General features: G+C 46.8%; 1 protein-coding gene across 50 annotated transcripts in view; it reads right to left on the bottom strand.

Annotated features, from left to right (window-relative positions):
- LOC135259824 (lipopolysaccharide-responsive and beige-like anchor protein) overlaps positions 1-20032 on the bottom strand; it is a 207272-nt gene that overhangs the window by 161331 nt on the left and 25909 nt on the right. For all 50 annotated transcript variants that reach the window (XR_010331386.1, XM_064344595.1, XM_064344597.1 and 47 more), the window contains exons 3-21: positions 18904-19004; positions 17459-17554; positions 15345-15466; positions 14390-14516; positions 13860-13979; positions 12842-12988; positions 12182-12379; positions 11202-11335; positions 10378-10486; positions 9811-9963; positions 8602-8770; positions 7968-8047; positions 7593-7655; positions 6106-6203; positions 5124-5216; positions 4088-4196; positions 3029-3110; positions 920-1043; positions 320-512 (exon numbers count right to left, since the gene is read on the bottom strand). Coding sequence is in view for 49 of the 50 variants with exons in the window: in XM_064344595.1 (XP_064200665.1) it covers positions 320-512; positions 920-1043; positions 3029-3110; positions 4088-4196; positions 5124-5216; positions 6106-6203; positions 7593-7655; positions 7968-8047; positions 8602-8770; positions 9811-9963; positions 10378-10486; positions 11202-11335; positions 12182-12379; positions 12842-12988; positions 13860-13979; positions 14390-14516; positions 15345-15466; positions 17459-17554; positions 18904-19004 (2318 nt within the window). In the remaining variant the exon portion in view is untranslated. The remainder of the gene's footprint in view (positions 1-319; positions 513-919; positions 1044-3028; positions 3111-4087; positions 4197-5123; positions 5217-6105; positions 6204-7592; positions 7656-7967; positions 8048-8601; positions 8771-9810; positions 9964-10377; positions 10487-11201; positions 11336-12181; positions 12380-12841; positions 12989-13859; positions 13980-14389; positions 14517-15344; positions 15467-17458; positions 17555-18903; positions 19005-20032) is intronic.

The raw sequence follows: 20032 nt of genomic DNA, 5'->3' as shown, positions 1-20032 counted from the left end.
CTGCCCTGGAACAAATAACGTAATGTAACATGAACAAAGATATAAAGATCACCAGATATAAATACTGAAGTTATAAATAAGCAGTCGTGGAGGGAATTTTGCAACTAGGCTGAAGTAATTCGATTTTAAATTAAATGTGCGGACGGCGGAACAGAATGCAAAACCTCAACCTTATTTTTTTTTTCCTGGCCAATTTTGGGCAAAGGACTTTGGATGATTTACCACCCTTTCGTCGAAACACCGGTGTAGCTAGCAGGCGCACGCGTTTCTGAAACAAAAAGTGAGCAGTGTGAAGTGTGTATGTGTGTGTGCGTCTCACCTTGGAGTGGGTGATGGACAGCGTGTCCACCCACACGCGCCAGCCGCCCCACTCGTACTTGATGGCGTGGTAGAGCAGGATGCGGAAGACGGCGTACACCATCTCCGTGATCTTCTGCTCCTCGCTGCTGTGCGGGCTGATGTAGCTCAGAGAGAGCATCCACTCCTGCCACACCGAGCACTGCAGCAGGCTCCTGCTCGCACACACACACACAGGTACGAACACACACATACGCACACACACACACACACAGGTAGGAACACACACACACACAAACAAACAAAGGTATACACACGCACATACACGCACGCACAACAAAAGTGCATAGCCCCACACACAGATGACACATCACACACACACACAAATAGACAAACACATCAAACACACATACGCCACACACAAGCACGGTAGGAACACACACACACACACACAAATTGATAAGACACATACACAGAAAAAAAGCTGTCAGAAACAGCTGTACGTATTTGAATTCTTTATTTCAGTTAAATAGAGCAATGAGAAAGAGTGAGGGAGAGAGACAGTGAGAGAGAGAGAGCGAGAGAGAGAATGAGAGAGAGAGGGAGGGACAGCTGTGCTCACCTCCTGTTGTCTCGGCTGTTGTTAAACAGCTTGATCATGTCGGACAGGAAGACCCTCCGCACCTCCATGCTCTCCGGGTTCTGAGGCGAGTTCTTCAGCAGTGCGGCAATCACCTTCAGGATCTCTACAGACACAAGCACAGTATCACTGTTACAGGAACTCTACAGACAAATGCACAGCGTCTGTCTTACAGGAACTCTACAGTCACAAACACAACACTACTGTTACAGGATCTCTAAAGTCACAAGCACAGCACCAGTGTAACAGGATCTCTACAGTCAAAGGCACAGTATCGCTGTTACAGGATCTCTACAGACAAATGCACAGTATCGCTGTTACAGGATCTCTACAGTCAAAGGCACTGTAACAGGATCTCTACAGTCACACGCACATCACTACTGTTACAGGATCTCTACAGTCACAAGCACAGCACTACTGTTACAGGACCTCTACAATCAAACGCACATCACTACTGTTACAGGATCTCTACAGTCACACGCACATAACTACTGTTACAGGATCTCTATAATCAAACGCACATCACTACTGGTACAGGATCTCTACAGTCAAAAGCACAGCACTACTGTTACAGGATCTCTACAGTCAAAAGTGCAGCACTACTGTTACAGGAGGATTCGGTAAGATTACGCAGTACTGAAAAATATGTAACAGTTAAAAGTAACTGAAAAAAAAAGAATATACTTGAAATAAATTTGCACATTATATTTTCTCATACATCGTTTTTTTCCCCAAATCATTGAGTAAATAAAGATACCACAAATGCAAAGGTCTGAAACTCGTCAGGTCCTTTTTCCCGGCACTGGTGTATTTTTGTGTCACACACAATTTTCTTTCGCAAAGAACAAACACCTGGTCGCAAAATGGTGGCCAGAAACCAAAAAAAGAAAATTGTGTTTCATAACAAACACCGAGTTGTTTTCCGGAATATTCCGCAGCCCTAAACTGAAGAGACTGGGTGTTTATGCTGGTTACTCAGAGGATGTCAGGGTCCATTTGCCTGAGCAGGGCACTCGCGCTCCCCGTCTCCCTGACCCAAACCGGGCGGCTCGGTCACGCGTTCGTTCAGACGACTGTGCCGCTTCTGCGCCAGGGCCGAATTATGACTCACTGAACGCCGCCGATAGAGAACTAACACCGGCCTCGCGTTCAGACCCCCTCGTCCGTTCCTCGTTCGGTCTGCGTTCTTCCTGAGGTAATTTCAGGGAAACGGCGTTTCCTTGTCTGCGTTGTGTTTGGACTTAAAAGGGGCAATGGTAGGAAATCAGCGGCTTGAGGAGGGACTAAATCAAGACTCCCTAACGAAAAAAAAAAAACTGACACTGCTCAACGGTGTGCACTTTCTACATAAAAAATAAATTAATTCATAAAACAGGCAAAAGGGTAGTATGATTTTTTTAAAAAGGATCATATAACGTGAAAAGTTTTTTTTCCCTACTATCTTCTTAAATATAAATTTAATTTGATGAAATAAGGTTTACCACCAAAGACCCAAGTTAACAACTAATCTCTAGATATTACAAGATCTCTAGATACTGTAGGAGATTTGGCGGTATTGGAGCTTTGCTGTTCGAACGGAGTTTCCACTGAAACACAGGCAGCCCACCTGGGCCCAAGTGACAAGAGTTTCAGTCGGGCACAGATAAATGAAACACACCACAGAGACGCCCCAAAATGGGCAGGATAGTCAGCAATTAGCCCACCATTCTGATTGTGCGGGAAAACATCAGTTATCCATGCTACGCTATCTCTTTCAAGGTGCCACTGCACTTTTTAGAGCACATTCATTCAGGAAAGCACAGATTTTGCGTGGGTTGTGGTATTTGGCGCAGACCACTTTGTCAAATTGCTAACTTTAACTTCTAAGATTTTATGTATAAATCTTCCCAGCTGAGCACTAAAGGAAACCTCAACTTCTATAGCTATTTAGTGTACAGCTGTTTCTTGGGAAAATTACAATGATTTATGCATGTGAAGAAAGGTCCATTTTGGCTCATTAGTGTCTCAGCAGACCCGGGAGGCAGACTGAACCTGAGCTCCATTTTGGCTCGAGATGCAGATGCGTATCAGAGGGGAGACGGGCGCACTCACGTGGGTTATGAATCTTTACGCTGGAATCTGGGTCAGGGTGCTGTTTGTGAATCACTTGTGTGCAGATCTGCTCTGTCAGGATCTGCAGAGAAGGGGGGGGCGGGGTCAATTCATCAAGATATTTTACCCACACGAAGGAAACACTGTACACTCATTTCCTTTACTAAAAAGAAAAACAAGGTAAGCATATTGATACTTTAATAGCAAAAATAAAAGATGAAAGTGAGCAAATTCAAACAAATAAATTTTCAATTAAGAGATGTATTCCCTGGGTCAGGTTAGCAATTAAAAGGAACAAAAACATCAGATAAAATAACACACAAGTTACATGTACACACACACACACAAAGCATGTACAGTGCACATACATTGTGTGTGTATATACAGAGAATATACACACACATTTAAATACACAAAAATATGCAAGGTCATAATGCTTAGTGCAGTTTAAAGAAAACCTTTTTTCCCTTTTAAAATGGTCTCAAACCATTTACAAATTTCAAATACTTAACACATCTTTTAATAAATCCGAAATCGCCTTGAACTGCACAGGTTTAATGTGAGTTCTCAGAATTTTAGAGGAAGTGGAAGAACTTTTAAGCACTATATTGCAGCAATGTTTTGTATGTTAAATTTAAAATGTTAAAATAATTTCAGGTATTTCATCTGTTGTATAGCAATAAAGTCAGAAATTCTAAAATGATAAAGAATTAGAGATGCATTATTTAAATTATGTCTTTATCAATCAGTTCTTCATACCTTTTGATTTTGGAAGCCAAACCAAATATAAAATTGGCCAAGATGTTATTTCTCATCAAAAATAAAATCTGCCATAACCTTGAAAAAAATACTAGTGAGAAAATCTGTCGAAAACTAACATTTTTTCCATGAAATACATCCAGTCAAATACAACAGAAGTAGCAGGAATAATACATTTTCAATCTGTATTCCTTTATTAATCCGGTAGTACTGTTCTGTAACACCGCTTAGAAAATAGTCTTGGTGCATCTAAATGTACAATTAGCTGAGGATACGCGGTTGTCCTGGAACATTTCTGACCTCAAAGAGCACGTTGTAGGTGGTCATTGTGACCTTGTTCGTCTGGAGCATGAGACGTTCAGACAGCAGAGAGAAGAGGCCGTGGGTTTGCATGACTTCTGACTTCCTCCTGCAAAAAAACACACACGCACGCACGCACACACACACACACACACACACACACACACGGACGCACGCACACACACACACACACACACACACACACACACACACAAACGCACGCACACACACACACACACACACACAGACAGACACATTTATCAGCATGTGCAAGGCACTCAACTCTGTAAGAGTAAAAGCTCACAGAAGTATGGACGGACGTGTTCGCCCTTAGCACTGAGCTCTGTGCTGGTAATCACACTAGCCTGGGCCAGGGCTTTGAGAACGCTCTCACTCACGCAGCCTGGCTTTTGGAGGACACACTGATCAAAGCAGAGAGATTTTAAAAAGATCAAATGCAAATTAGCAAACGTCCCCAGTGCCCCGATAGGTCCATTTCTTCTGGAGCACTTCTGTGAACCGAACACTGCACCAATAAAGAAAAAAACACTTAATCTCTAATTAAAACCGACAAGTTCTCCAGATTCAAAAGCGGCTAAACCTTCGGATAAAAAAAAGTTGTTTAATCACCACTTGACTTAACCGTACCCTGTAAATATGAAATATCTGCTCTGTGCTGAGCGCACTTCGGAGTTCATAAAGCTGTCCTGAGACTTTCACTTCACACCTTGGCCTCACTTACAAGAACAGAAAGATTGGTGAACGGAAGGACTTTGTAATCATAACTCAAATGCACACGCTCGTATTGTTACTTACTGCTTTGCATCTTTTCACAGTGATTAAAAAGCCTACACCGACATGGACCGGCATACTGGCATATTCTCTCCGTGCAAGGCACATTTCAGTCTTTGTAAAGAGGTATTCAAGCATTGCCGTCGTTATAAACAGCACAGTATTCAAGAAATTGCAATTAAACGCAGAGATTGGAGGGCCACTCTCTCCCCCGTGCAGCACATGCACACGGTTCTGCACTTACTTAGGCGATAAATGCTTCAGGAAGTAGCCCACCACTTTGAGGGCCTGCACTCGAATCCCCTCGCTTTTAGACGCAAGCAGCTTATACATGACCCTACAAAAAAACACAAAAAATTACATAAACAACAAACAGCACCTAAAACATCCCACACCACCTGTGATCTCTTCACACTTTCGCTTGCTTTTCTACAATCAGGGCTAGGCAAAATAATAATAATAATAATAATCTTAAATTATATGCTGTATTCCATGTATTAGTGATGTTTATGCACATACTTGGAACTGTGAAAGTGATGGCAAAGTAGTGAAATACATCTATAATGTATAACCAGCATACAATCTGATAGGCATGCATGCTGCAAAATGACAAACTACTTCAAGACACCAGCATCTATATCCTCATTTACATTTTACTAAAATATTGGTCCAAGAGTGAAACCCAAGTATTTAGCTCATAAACAGTTCCCTTCTGAAATGACAGGCTCGAGAATTGTAATGAACTGAACAAGTGACATTTTTATTAAATTTCCAAGGAACCAAATTAACTCTATTTAAAATGGAACAAAATTGTGCTTTCTTCCCCCATATGAATCATCGGTGTGAATTTGTGGCTCATGTCTGAGGTGAGCTAACGTTAGCCTCCGTAACCCTGACGATGTCTGTATCCGATTGCGTTTCCCCCCCGGACTGTAGCTCCGCCCCCACACAGGCCTCACGTACAAATGGGATCGTGGGATCAAAAAAAAAAAGTTGCGAGAGACAAATCATGCAGAAACGTGGCGAGCGGAGAGAAAGATTCATCGGAACGTGAGGGCGCCTGGTCAGCTTACAGTATGTGCTGCAGTACCGCGAGTACTAAACACAGTTAGGCCTCGTAAAACGTTTTTATGGGATTTTCCAAAATGATTGCGCTCTGGCCTGGTTCAACGCTGGAGTTTTGCCATCTCCGGGGAGAGGGGGTGGGGCGCAAGAGAGCGTCGCACCTTATCCCGTTGCGCTGGTCGAAGGCCTGCACCATGGACCCCGGGTGTTCGGACATCAGGGCCACCAGCAGCTGCAGCACGTCCATTAAGTTGTCATCCTGGAAAATAAAACAAATAAGTAAACCTGGCTCTCGCCAACCGTAAGCACCGCTCCTGATACGATAAACAACCAGTTAATGCGAATGAGAGTTAAATGAACATATCTTTAGCATTGTTAATGTAAGCTAATCGGCTGTATGTCTAGCATTTATAGGAGCTAACTGACCGCACGTTTAGCATTGCTAATGGAAGCTAACTGACAATAAATTTAGCATTGCTAATGGAAGCTAAATGACCATATCTTTAGAAATGCTAGTGGAAGGTAACTGAGTGCATGTTTAGCATAGCCACATCGCTACCACACTACTGCAATAAGGAAACTGCTTTGATCGCTGTTCCGGCTGTTCCTTACGCTCCTCATCCAAAAACTCTTTGCTCCCTGAACCTTCTATGTGCTTCCAGGAACTGCATAATCTTTCATTTTGAGGAAAAAAATATGTGACATGTCTGCATGAACAAGCAAGGGCAATATGCAGAAAATCCATCTGCTCAATGAAGTGGCTGCACAGCGCTACGTTCCTTACCACAAACCAAGCATCGACTACACAGCCTTCAAGTGAAGTTCAATGACTTCAAGTCCATCAACGATAGAAAAATGAATATACTGTACGTCCAAGCTTTCAATTTTTAATTTTGACACATTTCAGAAAGCAGAAAAACTGAGTAATGGAGTACAAATCATGATTTATTATTATAGCACCTATATTCCCTGTGTGACCGTCCATAAATGATACATTCAAGAGAAAAAACTAGTTGAAGTGTGGGACAGGGCCTTTTGCCAAGTGATATTTCTCTTTGGGATACTCAGCCTTTCCTGTCTCCTCAATGAAAAAATGATGACAGTGTGTGACATAGCTCTCCCTCTAACCTTGGTAATTTTGTCTTTTTTAAAAATATGGCATAAAAGCCAGTTTTGAAATACAGGCAGCGCGAAAAGGGGCAGTAGCCAAAGGAGTATGGGTAGGGCTCCACCTAGTGGCCAAAGGGCTGATCAGTCACGACAGCTTCAGACTTCTATGGACACAATCATCCCTCCACAACAGCTGCTATTAATGAATTAATCTATTTCATCATTTTAAAAATACACATTATACTGCACTGCAGTCATTTCATACACTTAAAACTGAATTTAAAATATCTGAGGACAAAAAAACACAAATAAAGCCAATATGGCTTATTTCCATTGCGGTCCACCAAAACACTTTTACACTTCAAGAGGAATTTTCACGGCGAAATCGGGCTTTATTGCGGGATCGAACGGGGCTCACCACCAAAACAAACAGGCTGTTTGTTGTGATTTGCCAGGGCTCCACTCGATTTAAAGCGTGCGGGACAGCTCATTTTCACACGGGCCTCTTTTTAAAGGCGTGAAATTTTGTCTGGATTACCTCGTGCATCGTGAGCAGATAGTTCAGAATGCTCTGCAGCTCGTCCTCCTTCACACTGTGGTCCTGGAGGACAGAGGCAGTACAGTACTGTAAACTTTCACCATAGCAGCGCACACACAAAAAACAAACCAGCTTCGACCTTACCTACCTTGTGTTTTATCTCACTTTTTTTTTTTAATACACAAGGACTTCCCTGAATAGCTTGTTTGCAATCACATGACTATTATGACGCGTGAAATGCAGATGGAGGGCAGGAAGTGAAGAACCTATAGTCCTGATATGCCATTCTTTGTCAATTTTCAATAAAGCAAAGTACTAAGAATGAAATGTCTTAACACTTTCAATAAGGACAGAGCAACTTTGGGCGGGACTTGCCTTCATGATCAGCTGTTTGACGAACAGCAGCAGGAAGGCTCTCAGGGACAGCATCTCCTTATGATTGGGTCTGGGGCCATCTGAAGGCGGAGCAAAGGACAGCCTGTCACTCAAACGCAGCTCGGTGACAGCAGAGGAGCGGGCGTGGTTAGGCCCGCCTCCAAGAGGAATCTTCATAAGAGCAGTGTGAAAAGATGACTGAAATGCTGAAACGGAATATTCTTAAGCCTCTTTCTGTGGCTTTGTTAAAGAGAAAATCACCCCTCTAATCCTTTAGCCACTCTCTATTACTGAGCATAGTGGTTCTCCTTATTTTACAAAACTCCCAGTGGCTTTAGGACGATAAACGGTCCAGTACCAGGGGCACTGTGAGTTTACACAAGCTAGACCCTCGCAGGGTAACCTAACCTTCAGAAAATTATCCTAGCACTTGACACAGACAAGTCTGCAGTCTCGAGCACAATACAATAATGCACCGGTCTTAAGCACAATGTAATAATAACTGTGCTGCTGCACAGAATGAAAAGAATGTCTCCAGGACCATGGCTGGGGTTCAGCAGAGAGAAAATGAACCTCAGGCAACGCGGTTGTGAAAAGCAGGCTGAAGTCGTGTGATTGGCTGACGGCGTCTCACCGAGGCCCTTGGCCGTGACCCCGCTGCGGTCCTGGGGGTTCACCACCCAGTAGAAGTACTTGAGCGTGTGCATGACCTGCAGCACCGTGCCCACCCTGCGGATGGCGTTGTAGAAGGTCGCCGTGCTGATGAACTCCGTCGCCAGGTAGGTGTAGAGCGGCAGTTGTACCTAAGCAAAGGCACGCACGCACACACACACACACGCAAAGTCACATGCACACACGCGCACACACACACACAGGCACGCACATACACAGGCAAAGACACACACACACATAGGCACACACACACATGACCACACAGACACACAAACACACACACACACAGAGAGAGACAGATGTCACACTCCCGCGCGTATGTTCACGACAGCTGTGCAGACCCTCAATATTCATGAGACGAGATGCCTACAAACCAGAGGGGTGTGATAACAATGACAACATTTTCAAAAACCATGCAAAGCGATAGCAAGTCAGAACAGCATCTGCAAACACACGCTAAATAAACAGAATATGCATGCCGGTGCACAGTAAGCACTCCCGTTTAAGAGACAAAAGCGGCTATCGCAGATTCTCGAGTGCATCCGTTCAACGTCGCGTTAAAAAAAAAGGTCTTGAAATGCAAATAGTGCGACAACGGCTACAGGGCAGGAGCGCTGCAGACGAATCGAAATGAAGGACGCTGTTACTCGGCCTCTCGAAGCGCTCGTTCATTATGAAGCTATCCTTGGCCCGGCGGCTACTTTGTTATGCAAACCGCGTTTTTACTTGTCACAGCGCGTCGCGCTTCGCGGGGAACAAACAGCGCCGGCGTGGGAGCTCGCAGAGCGCTCGTGAGAGCAGCTGTCTGAAGGGATATTAAACCCAGGGAAAGAGTTCAGTTGGACACCGGCGACGCTTGCACGGCTGAGAATTATATCGTCACAAGTGCTTGCGGGAATTAACCAAACTCTTTCCCTGGGGGGAATCGTTAATACATACTGACTTATAATAACTTCACTGGAATTCAGCCAATGTTATTATCCAGGGCAACTCACAATGGAAATACAAATGCAAAGACAGGGGGTTTGAAGTACAGCAATTCCCAGTTGAATTCGATAGACTAGAGAAGAGTCTCCTTAACTAAATTCTCTTTCCGAAGGTCGAACCAGGTGAGTACAGGTGAGAGGGTTGGCGATGTGCGGGGCTGGCTGTGGGGGGGAGCGTGCCGTACCTTGGCCGGAGAGTGGATCCAGATGTTGGGGTTGAACAGGATGTGGTCGCACAGCTGTTTGAGCAGCGGGACGCCGTTCTGCAGGTTGCCCAGGTAACGGGCGAAGGCCAGGAAGATGTCCAGCACGGGCCAGGTCACGTGGACTTTGGAAGACTTTTTTTTTTTTTCCCCCAAACAGACGGTAGAGAGATCCGATGAGATTAGAGATAAAAACAACAAATTCAGCCCGACAGAGACATGGTTGTTCAGGCAACCGTGAGTAACCACTCCACGTTCTGAAGCACCTGTACTTCAAATCACGTGCTCATAATGGAAAAAATCACCCATTGGAAATCAATGGCAGTGTTGGGCAAAACTGCTTATTCTTTTACGAGCCCTCAGCAAAACACACAGCCACTTTTACAAATGTGCGGGGAGACAAACTCCTTCATGAACAACTCTGAATTCATCGTGAAGGTTTATTCATCGTCTTTCCCAAAACAGCCAATCAGTGCAGACTCTGCGACTGGGAACATTTCGAACCAGCAGTAGACCCGCTATCCCCTGGGGTACGGCCCGCCCCCTCACCTTCTCCAGAGCGTACCCGATCACCAGGAAGCCCTTGCAGGCCAGGATCTGCTCTTGCATAGCCACGGAGTTCTTCAGCAGCTCCATCACAAAGGACAGCAGTGTGCAGCTGAGGGAAAGGAGGCCACAACAGGAGCCGGTCAGCCACCAGGGGGCAGCACTCCTCAACGCACTCACTGACTGAACAAGCAGCCCCTCAGCACAGCAGGTTTTTTTGGAATGGTTTTTTTTTTTTTCAAAATTCAGTGTTCTAGTACTCCATTGGTTTCAGTTACCAGTAGTGATTGTGACATCAGTATTAGAATGTTCAGTTATGAACATTCTAATTGCATATTTGTGATAACATCTCAAACAGTCCAGTGCCTCACTCCCCGATTTACCAACGTCTTCTCACTCATTCATACACTCCTTTCCTTAATTCCTCATTCACACATTCTTTCGTGCAATTATTACAAACTCACTCGTTTCTATTCATTCACACACTCACTTCCTTGTTCTGTCATAGTAGAGTTGTCAGAGGGCTAAGAATGTTACAAAACAAATAGTTTGCCCGCGCCCTGCATAACCTTGACATCCGATACTTTGTAGCCCTGGGCCGCAGTGTCTGCAGGATTCCCCGACAGCCCGGAAACTTACATACGGCTTCAAATAACCGTCTGCACTGAGACAGCTTACCCGACATCCCCTGTGTGTTCTCCTTAGAGAAGTAAAAGGCAGGTTGGGCCTTCAAAGTCAGCCAAGGTCAAATGTAAGAGCCAAAAAGCACATAAAGATGAGCACTGTAGGTCTATCTGTATTGTAAGTGAAGGCAGGTGAGCTCCTACCAGACGGAGGTGTCCAGCTCATGGCTGTTGTGCTGCAGGAAGTCCAGCTGGGCGAAGAGGGGAAAGAGCACCTGCACGCCTCCTATGGAGTGCATGGCGCTCTGGACCGAGTGCGTCACCACCGCTTTGACATCCTGCGGAGAGACAGAGCCCACCAGACACACACCCCACCCTCCGGTCATTCAGTCAGGTACAGTACACCAGACCCACATCTGAACTAACTTCTGCCTGCAGTTTAACGCACAAGAATCAGCACCCTGTTTGGATACCCAGGGTTTGCATAATCTTTACGTCATACACAGAGGAGGGTACAGCTACACACGAGGGTTGAGAGAAAAGTACACTATATGTGCAAATAAACTCTGCAGACGGCTGCCGCTCTCAGAGGACGGAGGGAGCACCAGGGGTGACCGCTGGGTGTACGCCCAGGCGAGCGGTGCTGTTTTCGGGGGGGGGGGGGGGGGGGCAGGATTTATGGCTGCCCTGGCAAAGCCAGCTGACCCCCACCCAGCTCCAATCTCACACCTGGACAGATTTAACCCCATCAATCATAATAAGTCCAGGATCACATTATGAGATGAATAAGGCCTTGGAAGGCTGTAATTATCGCGGCCAATGGTTAGGAACCTTGCTGTTCCATGCTCCGTGCCAGAGAAGGCTCGGTTTCAGGCACCAAAGATCAGAAACTCAATTAAAGCCAGAGCCAGGTTTCTGAATACATTTACTGTACAAAGAGCAACCTTTACTGGACAGTGTCCTACTGTCTGGCAAAAGCAGAAAGGAGGATTCCAATCAGTGTTATAAAACTTCAAAATGGATGATAAATTTAAACCATGAAGGGGAAATGTTTGGCGCAATCAGTAGGGTGGAGCCCCCCGTCCCTAACCTCCAGGAATTAGCATATGCTAACGGGCTCAGGCTGCGTCGGTCGCGGCCGCGTTCGGGCAGGGTGCATCGTGGGCCGGCTGCGGGGGGCCTACCTGCAGCATGAGGGCGTGGGGCGAGTGGATGAAGATGGAGGCGTTGTCTTTGGGCGAGGACTCGAGGCACAGCTGGGTGTCGGTGGCCCGGGGGTTGTAGGTGAAGGCGATGCTGCCGGCCAGCTTCCCGTCGTACAGCAGCGTCTTGTGGTGCTCGGCGAAGAGGAGGTCGCTCTCGGCCTTGTACTTAAACGTGCCCTGGGGTGCAAGCGGGCCAGCGCGTTATCTCACGCTGAGCGAGGCTCTCTGACACACTTACTAAAATATTATTTTCTTCTTTTGGAATTACCAGATATGGGGTGTTAAATAATGTTTTTTCCCCCTAATTTCGTAAATAAAGTCACCGTTCGCCAGAAAATTAACACCAGATTGTGCTTGATGAACCCAGCCAGACACTAACAAAACAGGTAGATTTGAAGATAGGTTCTGCTCTTCAGTACTGACCCCAGATCAGTTTCAACAAGTTTTCTGTAAAAGCTGGGGTTCAGACAAAGTTCAGTGATCTGATTCTGTATCAGAGTTGTGCAAGGTAACCCGACCGCATAATAGGCCCAACCAAACACTATCTCTGTTCAGAGAAACATAAGGGACTCACTGTGGGGACAGTGGTGGTGTGAGCAGAGTGTAAAAAAAAAAAAAGGACTACAGTTCCCAGGTTACCTTGTACCCGGGCCCCAGCTGATAAATGGCCAGGATCTGGGCAGCACTGAGGGCTTCGCTGAACAGGTACACCGCCCCCATCTGGCCGCAGAACACCCTGTTAGCGTCCGCCGTCTCCGAGGACCCCAGGAAACACTTATCAAACGTCTGAGAAGAGAAAGCCCAGCAGGGAGCAGCAGTCAACAGCGCAGACAATATCCAGCACATCAGCCAGAGCAGGGATTCAAACCGCCTGCAAACTTCAGCATCCGAACACAGAAAACAAACAGCGCCAATGACACCTCCCAGCTGGCCCTGCCGTCTACTGAATATGGAACATCTGCTAGCGCTCAGAGTTTCTCTGAAGTCATTACCGACAAGCTTCAGTCCACCGAGCCAGTCATCTCACCAACTTAGCCTCTTCTGCTTTTTTAAAGAGACAACACGTTGATTCAAGTAGTACATGAACAACTGCACAGTTATATACATCCATACGCAGTGATTTGGTTAAAAGAGAAACCTCTCTTGTCTCTCGAATAATATTTCTCTTTACTTCATTACGCAAGTGCCCGTTTTAAACACACAAAAGAGAAGTGAAGCTGCAATAAAGAAGTACACTGTAACGGTCACCTTCAGCAGAGCAGAACACTGACTGAATCAGCTGACCAATTAGGGAGGATGTTTTTACTCCGCATCGCATCATTTTTCTATCCAATCAGATGATTTTATCTGTAAAGTCTGATGGATATGCGTACGGCAGCCATAACAAGGTGAATCCAGTATGTCAGCAGCCATTCTCTTGATTTTTATTTTTGTCTGAAGGTAAGAGAGCTCAAGTTACTGACTGACCGTAGTACCCCTATAGCACAGTCATGTTTATTTAAGTTTTCAATCTATTGTTGCTCAATCCACAGTGTACACAAACCACCCACTCATTTAATGAGCTTTACCTATCACTGCGCCTGCTAACTGGCACGGTAATGTTTCCAGAGAGTCCGGAAGAACCACGCCCTGCTAACGGTCATGCGGAGAAACTCACGTCGCTGGTGTTGACGAGCCAGGTTATGTCCCCGTAGGACGCCAGCTCCCCGTTGACGAAGCAGCTGATCTCGCTGTTTTTCCAGCGGTTGTAGACGTGCACTATCGTCACCATGTACCACTGAAGCAGAATTGAGGGAGGAACAGGGGGGAGTGGCTCGTTAAAATCGGCGCTGCTGGAACAACGGCACAAACCACCAAACGGCCTTACTACAAACTCAGTGTGAAGCATTACGCCTGGTTGTTTCCTGCTCCAAACGAGCGGAAGTAAGAAAGGGTAGCAGGTACACAGTTTGTAGGTAAACGGTGAAAGCTAAGTACCTTTTAGTGGCAGTAAAATGGCAAGCAACGTTGGGCTGAATGGCCTGTTCTTGCTGCAATGCTATGCTATGCTATGTGTTATGTTATGTTATGCTATGCTATGCTATGTGTTATGTTATGCTATGCTATGTTGTGTTATGCTGTGTTATTCTCTGCTAAGCTAAGTGATGCTATGGTATGTAAGACAGGAACACCTGGACCCTAACCCACCTTCTGCGGTTTGAAGTCGTACTTCACACAGTGCTGGAACCCCTTCCCTTTGGACTTTAAGGACGTCACGATCAAACAGCCCCCCACAAAGTGCGCGGAGTACCCCAGCCCTTTACTGGTGCGGAAACTGCAAAAGAGAAAGAAGCGTCCTTTTGTCTGTAGTGGCCCAAGCGTGAAGCACATTCACAACTTAACGCGCCAAATAAAGTTTTTTTTAAATCAAAATATCAGATGACCCGTGCCTGACAGCAGCAGTTAAAAATCGAGAACACGCCTGGGATTTATGAAACCGATCCCCTTTCATTTTTCGAAAGGTCGAGGCACAGGAATTACTCCGCATAACGTCTCACGTTTCTCCTTTTTTATTGAGCCCAGAGCTGAGGACTCCTCCTTGTATAAATGTCATTTTGATGGGAATTAATTAGCATGTGAAAATAGGTCGAGTGAGGCCTGGAATTCCTCTCCTGGCCCCACGAGAGGGCGGAAATTTGAAATGGGGCGAAGTGTGACGGTCGTGGGGCAAAGTTTCGGGACCCTCCGCACATCCATTCTTTACTTACGGCAGCAGTCCTAAAAACCGCACACCGTCCCTCCCTGCTTCCTGGGACATTTTCCAGTGAATTTCTTTTATTTATTTATTTTTTTTTAATTATGTTTTCTTGACTTCCCCTTCAAAGGCAGCGGGGACTGCCAGGACCATTAAAGCACGGAGCACAGAAGACACAAACTCGACGCCTCTGAAATGCACAGCTGTCATGACAACTGTCAGGCACAGCGATCCTCGCACAAGCTCCCGAACTCACACTCGCCAGAGACGGGTGAATAATGCACAGAGCCGTGTGAAGAACTACCTCGGGAGAGGAGAGGAGAGGACAGGAGAGGAGAGGAGAGGAGCGAGGGCTCGTTTGTTTGTTTTGTGAAAAAGAGGGCGCGGCCTCTGAACCGTTTCACTCACCAGTACAGGTAAGGCTTGTCCTTGTCCACGTTTAGGTTGTTGATCGGGTCCATTCGCAGCCAGGTGTGAAAGGTGAAGCCGTTCAGGTAAGGCCACTTCGCAATGGGAGGCAGCGCTATAGCCTGTGAAGCACAGCGAATCAGTTTTTAGCAGGTTTTACGGACTTGTGCTTCTGTGAAAAGGCTTAGGTGCTGACAGGAAGAGATATCTTCTGCTCTATACACTCACACACTCGCACGGACACACACACACACACACACACACACACTTGCACGGACACACACACAGCCGCACACACACACACACGCTCTGTAACTTCGTGGGGGAAGGCTGAGGACGGGAGGTGTGTGAGAAAGCGTCAGAGGAGAGGAGGGCTGCTTACATGTGAAAACCTCTCTCCTCGCCGCTCTCAGCACCATCTGCTCCGAGCTCTAAAGAGCACAGCGGGACTCAGGAACATTCCCAGGTAACTGCACTGGGTAAATGTGCATGTTCACGCACCATCAGACGAGCGCTGGGTCAAAGGGGAGCTGTTCAGCTCCGAGCCCTCCTGTAGACCTGACTGCACTGCGGCGTTACGACAGCGTGCGGAACGGACGCGCTTCACAAAGCAGCTAGAGCTCTGCCATTCAAAATGAGCAATTCTGCTTTGCATTGTGGGATACCAGGATGGGAAATGGCAAAAGGCAAGTGGACTGCATTTATATAGCGCTTTTACCCAAAGTGCTTTACAATTGATGCCGCTCATTCACCAGAGCAGTTAGGGGTTAGGTGTCTTGCTCAGGGACACTTCGACGCGCCCAGGGCTGGGATCGAACCGGCAACCCTCCGACTGCCAGACAACCGCTCTTACCTCCTGAGCTATGTCCCCCCGAGGAGGAGCAATACTCCCAGGGTCTTAAGAGTGAAGATTCTCACACCTCACCACAAACCTTTATAGTGCAAGAAGGCAGTCCCCCTGCCATTTAGCTACACTGTAATCCAGCACCTTCAGTCTAACGAGCTGTGGTACTGAAAGCTGAAAACAGCTCTGAAACTACACTTTTACAGAGGTCATCCAGGCACTGAGGATGTACCTTTGGAGAGCGGGAGAAGAAAAGCTTTTCTGGAAATAAAAATCTCCTGATTGGCGCACGGTTTCAGTCTGTTAAATAAGGGAAAGTCCAAAGCGGTTTATGGGACTGGATGGGCGCGGAGATCTCGGGAGAATCAGCCAGCTCCCTCACTGATCACGGGCACCGTCGTTCAGGCCGGCATTCAGAGACGGGGGGCTGGGCGGAGGTGGGGCTCCAGGAATTGAAAAGTAGAGAAGTGTCACCCAGCGAAGGCTTTCTTTCCGTCTAAGGGAATTTCAAGGAAATGCGATTTTCCAAAGCGGTCTTAAGGACAGGCCCGGTTTGCGGTGGACTGATAAGGCGGAGAGACTGATAAACCTCCTTATCTCCGTACCTCTTAACGAAGTCCCCCCCCCCCCCCGCCACCACCATCCCTCGGTGAGGAGAGAAGCAGCTCACCAGGAGATGTAATCCCCATGCTGTCTCCTCCCTTTGTTCAGGTTCACCTCCTCCCTGCTCTCTCCCAGCAGGATTAAAGGGACTCGTCCTGTGAACACTTTTCCCGCCGATTCGTTTCCCGGTTCCCACACGGCTTTGAGGTGAGCTCACGTTCTGCTCTCTCGCGCGTCGCTGCGCGCAGCTAACATAAAGGGCTGGGCGGCCAATCAGAAGTCAGAAATATCTAGGCTTCTTTGAAAGTTCTGGATACGTTGAGCCAAACACGGGCCTACAGGTCCTTCCCCAACTTGCTCACCTTGTTCACTTCCGGTACGTTTCATTTCAAGTCTGTGCTGAAATGTACACGTAAAATAACAGTGGGCTGAAAAGTTTTCAATTCATTCTTTTTTTTTTTGTTAAAGAAACACAAAGGACTACCGGAAGGCATAGAGAATTTCACACTGTGCTGACCACCTGTTGAATGTGCATATATAATGGGCATAGGATGCCTACACCTGTACACAAGCACACACACAGTCACACACACACACACACTCACACACACACACACACATACACACACACACACACACACACACACACACGCGAGCGTTCACTCACCGCCGCACTTTTCCCTGGGAAGCTGAAGAAGGAGTCGGGGCCGGTTCTGTGAGGCATGCACTTCAGCACAGACAGCAGCTTCACAGCGTGTGGAGGCTGGGGAAGAGAGCACACACACACGCATAAGCATACACAAACACACACACACACACGCATCATACACACACACATATACACGCGCAGACACACACACACCATACATACACACACACACGAAACACATACACAAAATATGTCAGACCACACGTTGCTCATCAAAGACCCAGCTCTGTTCGCTGGCGGTATCAACCCTGAAGACGTCTTAAAATGCACTTTGTGAAATGAATGGAGTAACTTTTATTCATGCCTCTCCGCCTGGTAAACAAACTGCAGGAAGTCTCAGAGACTGGAGCGGTAAACATCTCCAGCTTCCTACGCCACCGCAGGGGTGCCTCCTGGGGGAAAACACTCAGCGGCGCCAGACTTTCATCGCCGCCGCGGAACACTCTTCCGCTAGCAAGCGCGCGGCTGGCTAGCTAACGGCGCTCCAGAAAGGCACGATAACGAGGACTAGCGCAGGGTATTGTCGGTATGCTAACTCGCACATTAGCTGTCGCGGCCCAGGCTTTAATTCAATAACATACATTACCGCGCGTGTGTGTGTGTGTGTGTTTTTACTTAGCAAGGCCCTAAACTCCACACCGTTCTCTAAGGTGGGTTTTTGTGTGGTGGCGTGAAATGAGAAATCACCAAGCTTTCCTAGCCTGGTGTGATCGAATATCGAAAAAATGAAATTTGCCCAGTTCACTTGACAAGTTGATGAGGCCAAGTGATCAATGAACGCCTTCCTTCAAGAGTGAAATCTCAGTGGATAATACATCATACAGCAAATAATATTCCGCCTGCTCTCACACCATTACACACACACTCACACACTCACACGTTCCCCTGGCTTTGCACAGCCACTGTTTTTATTGGAAAAACAAATGAGGGCCACAACCAGTGAAATGAGGACTGCTGATGTCTTATTACACAGACTGCACAAAATGGGCTTCAGACTAGCAGGTTAAACATTCATTAAACGTGACTGGCGTACAAGTCAAAACGTAAGAACACATCTTATGTGTCTGTGGCCACTGTGTCAGAGACATGCAGAATAATGACTGTGAATGATTAGAAATGAAAGGCGCAGGTCTTGTCCGAGAGACAGACAGACAGGCAGATAGGCAGAGAGAGACAGACAGACAGAAAACAGACTAAACAAACAGAGAGAGACACAGGCACACAGATAGAGACAGACAGACACACAAACAGACAGGCAGAGAGAGACAGACAGACAAACAGATAGGCAGAGAGAGACACAGGCACACAGATAGAGACAGACAGACAAACACACACACACAGGCAGACACATAGACAGACACACACAGGCAGACACACAGACAGCGGAGCAGGAAGGCGAGTACCCAGCAGCCTTTCTCTCCCTGCAGCTTGCTGAAGAACAGCTTCAGCTCCTTCACAGTTATGCTGTAACGAGCCAGGACGCCCAGCATGTCCACCAGCAGGTCTGCAAACAACACAGAGGCAAAAGTTAGGGAGGGTCCTCACAGGCCCGACAGACACTCCCACCCCCCCGGGCACAGACAAAGGTTCAGTCCCCGCTCTGCTAATTATCTCATTAGCCTCCAGTGCTATTAACCCACATTTACACAGGAAAACCCTGAAACGGAGGGCCTTGTGACTTAAATAGGATTCATTATCCCATTCTGATAAGCAAAGATTATCCTTGGAGCTTTTACAAATGACCCAATCTGGAATATCGCTCTGAGTTAATCACACAGTCTTCACGTTCCACTTATTCTCCGAAAATGAGGAGAAATCAAAGCACTCTTCAATTTCAGTCTTTTGGCACAACTGAAGTAAATCCTGAATCAATCTCGTTGTGGCGTGAATTTACCAGCTGCGTGACCGTAGTTTAAGTCGCACCAAAACAATGTTTTACCACACTGTGACGACGAATGAAAAACCTGGTTTCTGCACTGAAAAAGCCAAGCTGAGGCATGACCAGAGAGAAACTGTGTACGGCGTAGTTCAGATGTGGCTTCAGCTTTCGCAACATTACATCAAGGTCACATGTACAAGAAGACACAATCTACAGCAGGGCTGCCCAACCCTGTTCCTGGAGATCTACCATCCTGTAGGTTTTCATTTCAACCCTAATTCGGCACACCTGACTCTACTAATTAGCAGCTCAACAAGATCTGGAGTTGCTGAATGAGGTGCGCTTTGTTAGGGTTAGAGTTAGAGTGCGCTTTGTCAGGGGTTAGAGCACCAGGGTTGGGTAGCCCTGATCTACTGTCTCCTCAAGAACAATGCAGCAATACTGCGAGTGACTGTTCTCTCAGGGCGGGAGATTAAACGATGTGGTCACGCTCAGTGGATCCGGCAGCACGACCATTATTCAGACTGCCGTGTGCATTACTGTGCCCCAAGCCAGACCTTCGGCTGTACAGAAGCACTGTGCACTACTGCAGAACCGAGGTCCCTCACCAAGGCCCAGGCAACAACTACATTTTAGGGTGGTCCGCCCGGTTT

Source organism: Anguilla rostrata, chromosome 7 (genome assembly GCF_018555375.3).
Source record: "Anguilla rostrata isolate EN2019 chromosome 7, ASM1855537v3, whole genome shotgun sequence".
NCBI lineage: Eukaryota > Metazoa > Chordata > Actinopteri > Anguilliformes > Anguillidae > Anguilla > Anguilla rostrata.
Note: the sequence above shows the minus strand (reverse complement) of the source record. Positions and strands in the feature narration are given on the sequence as shown.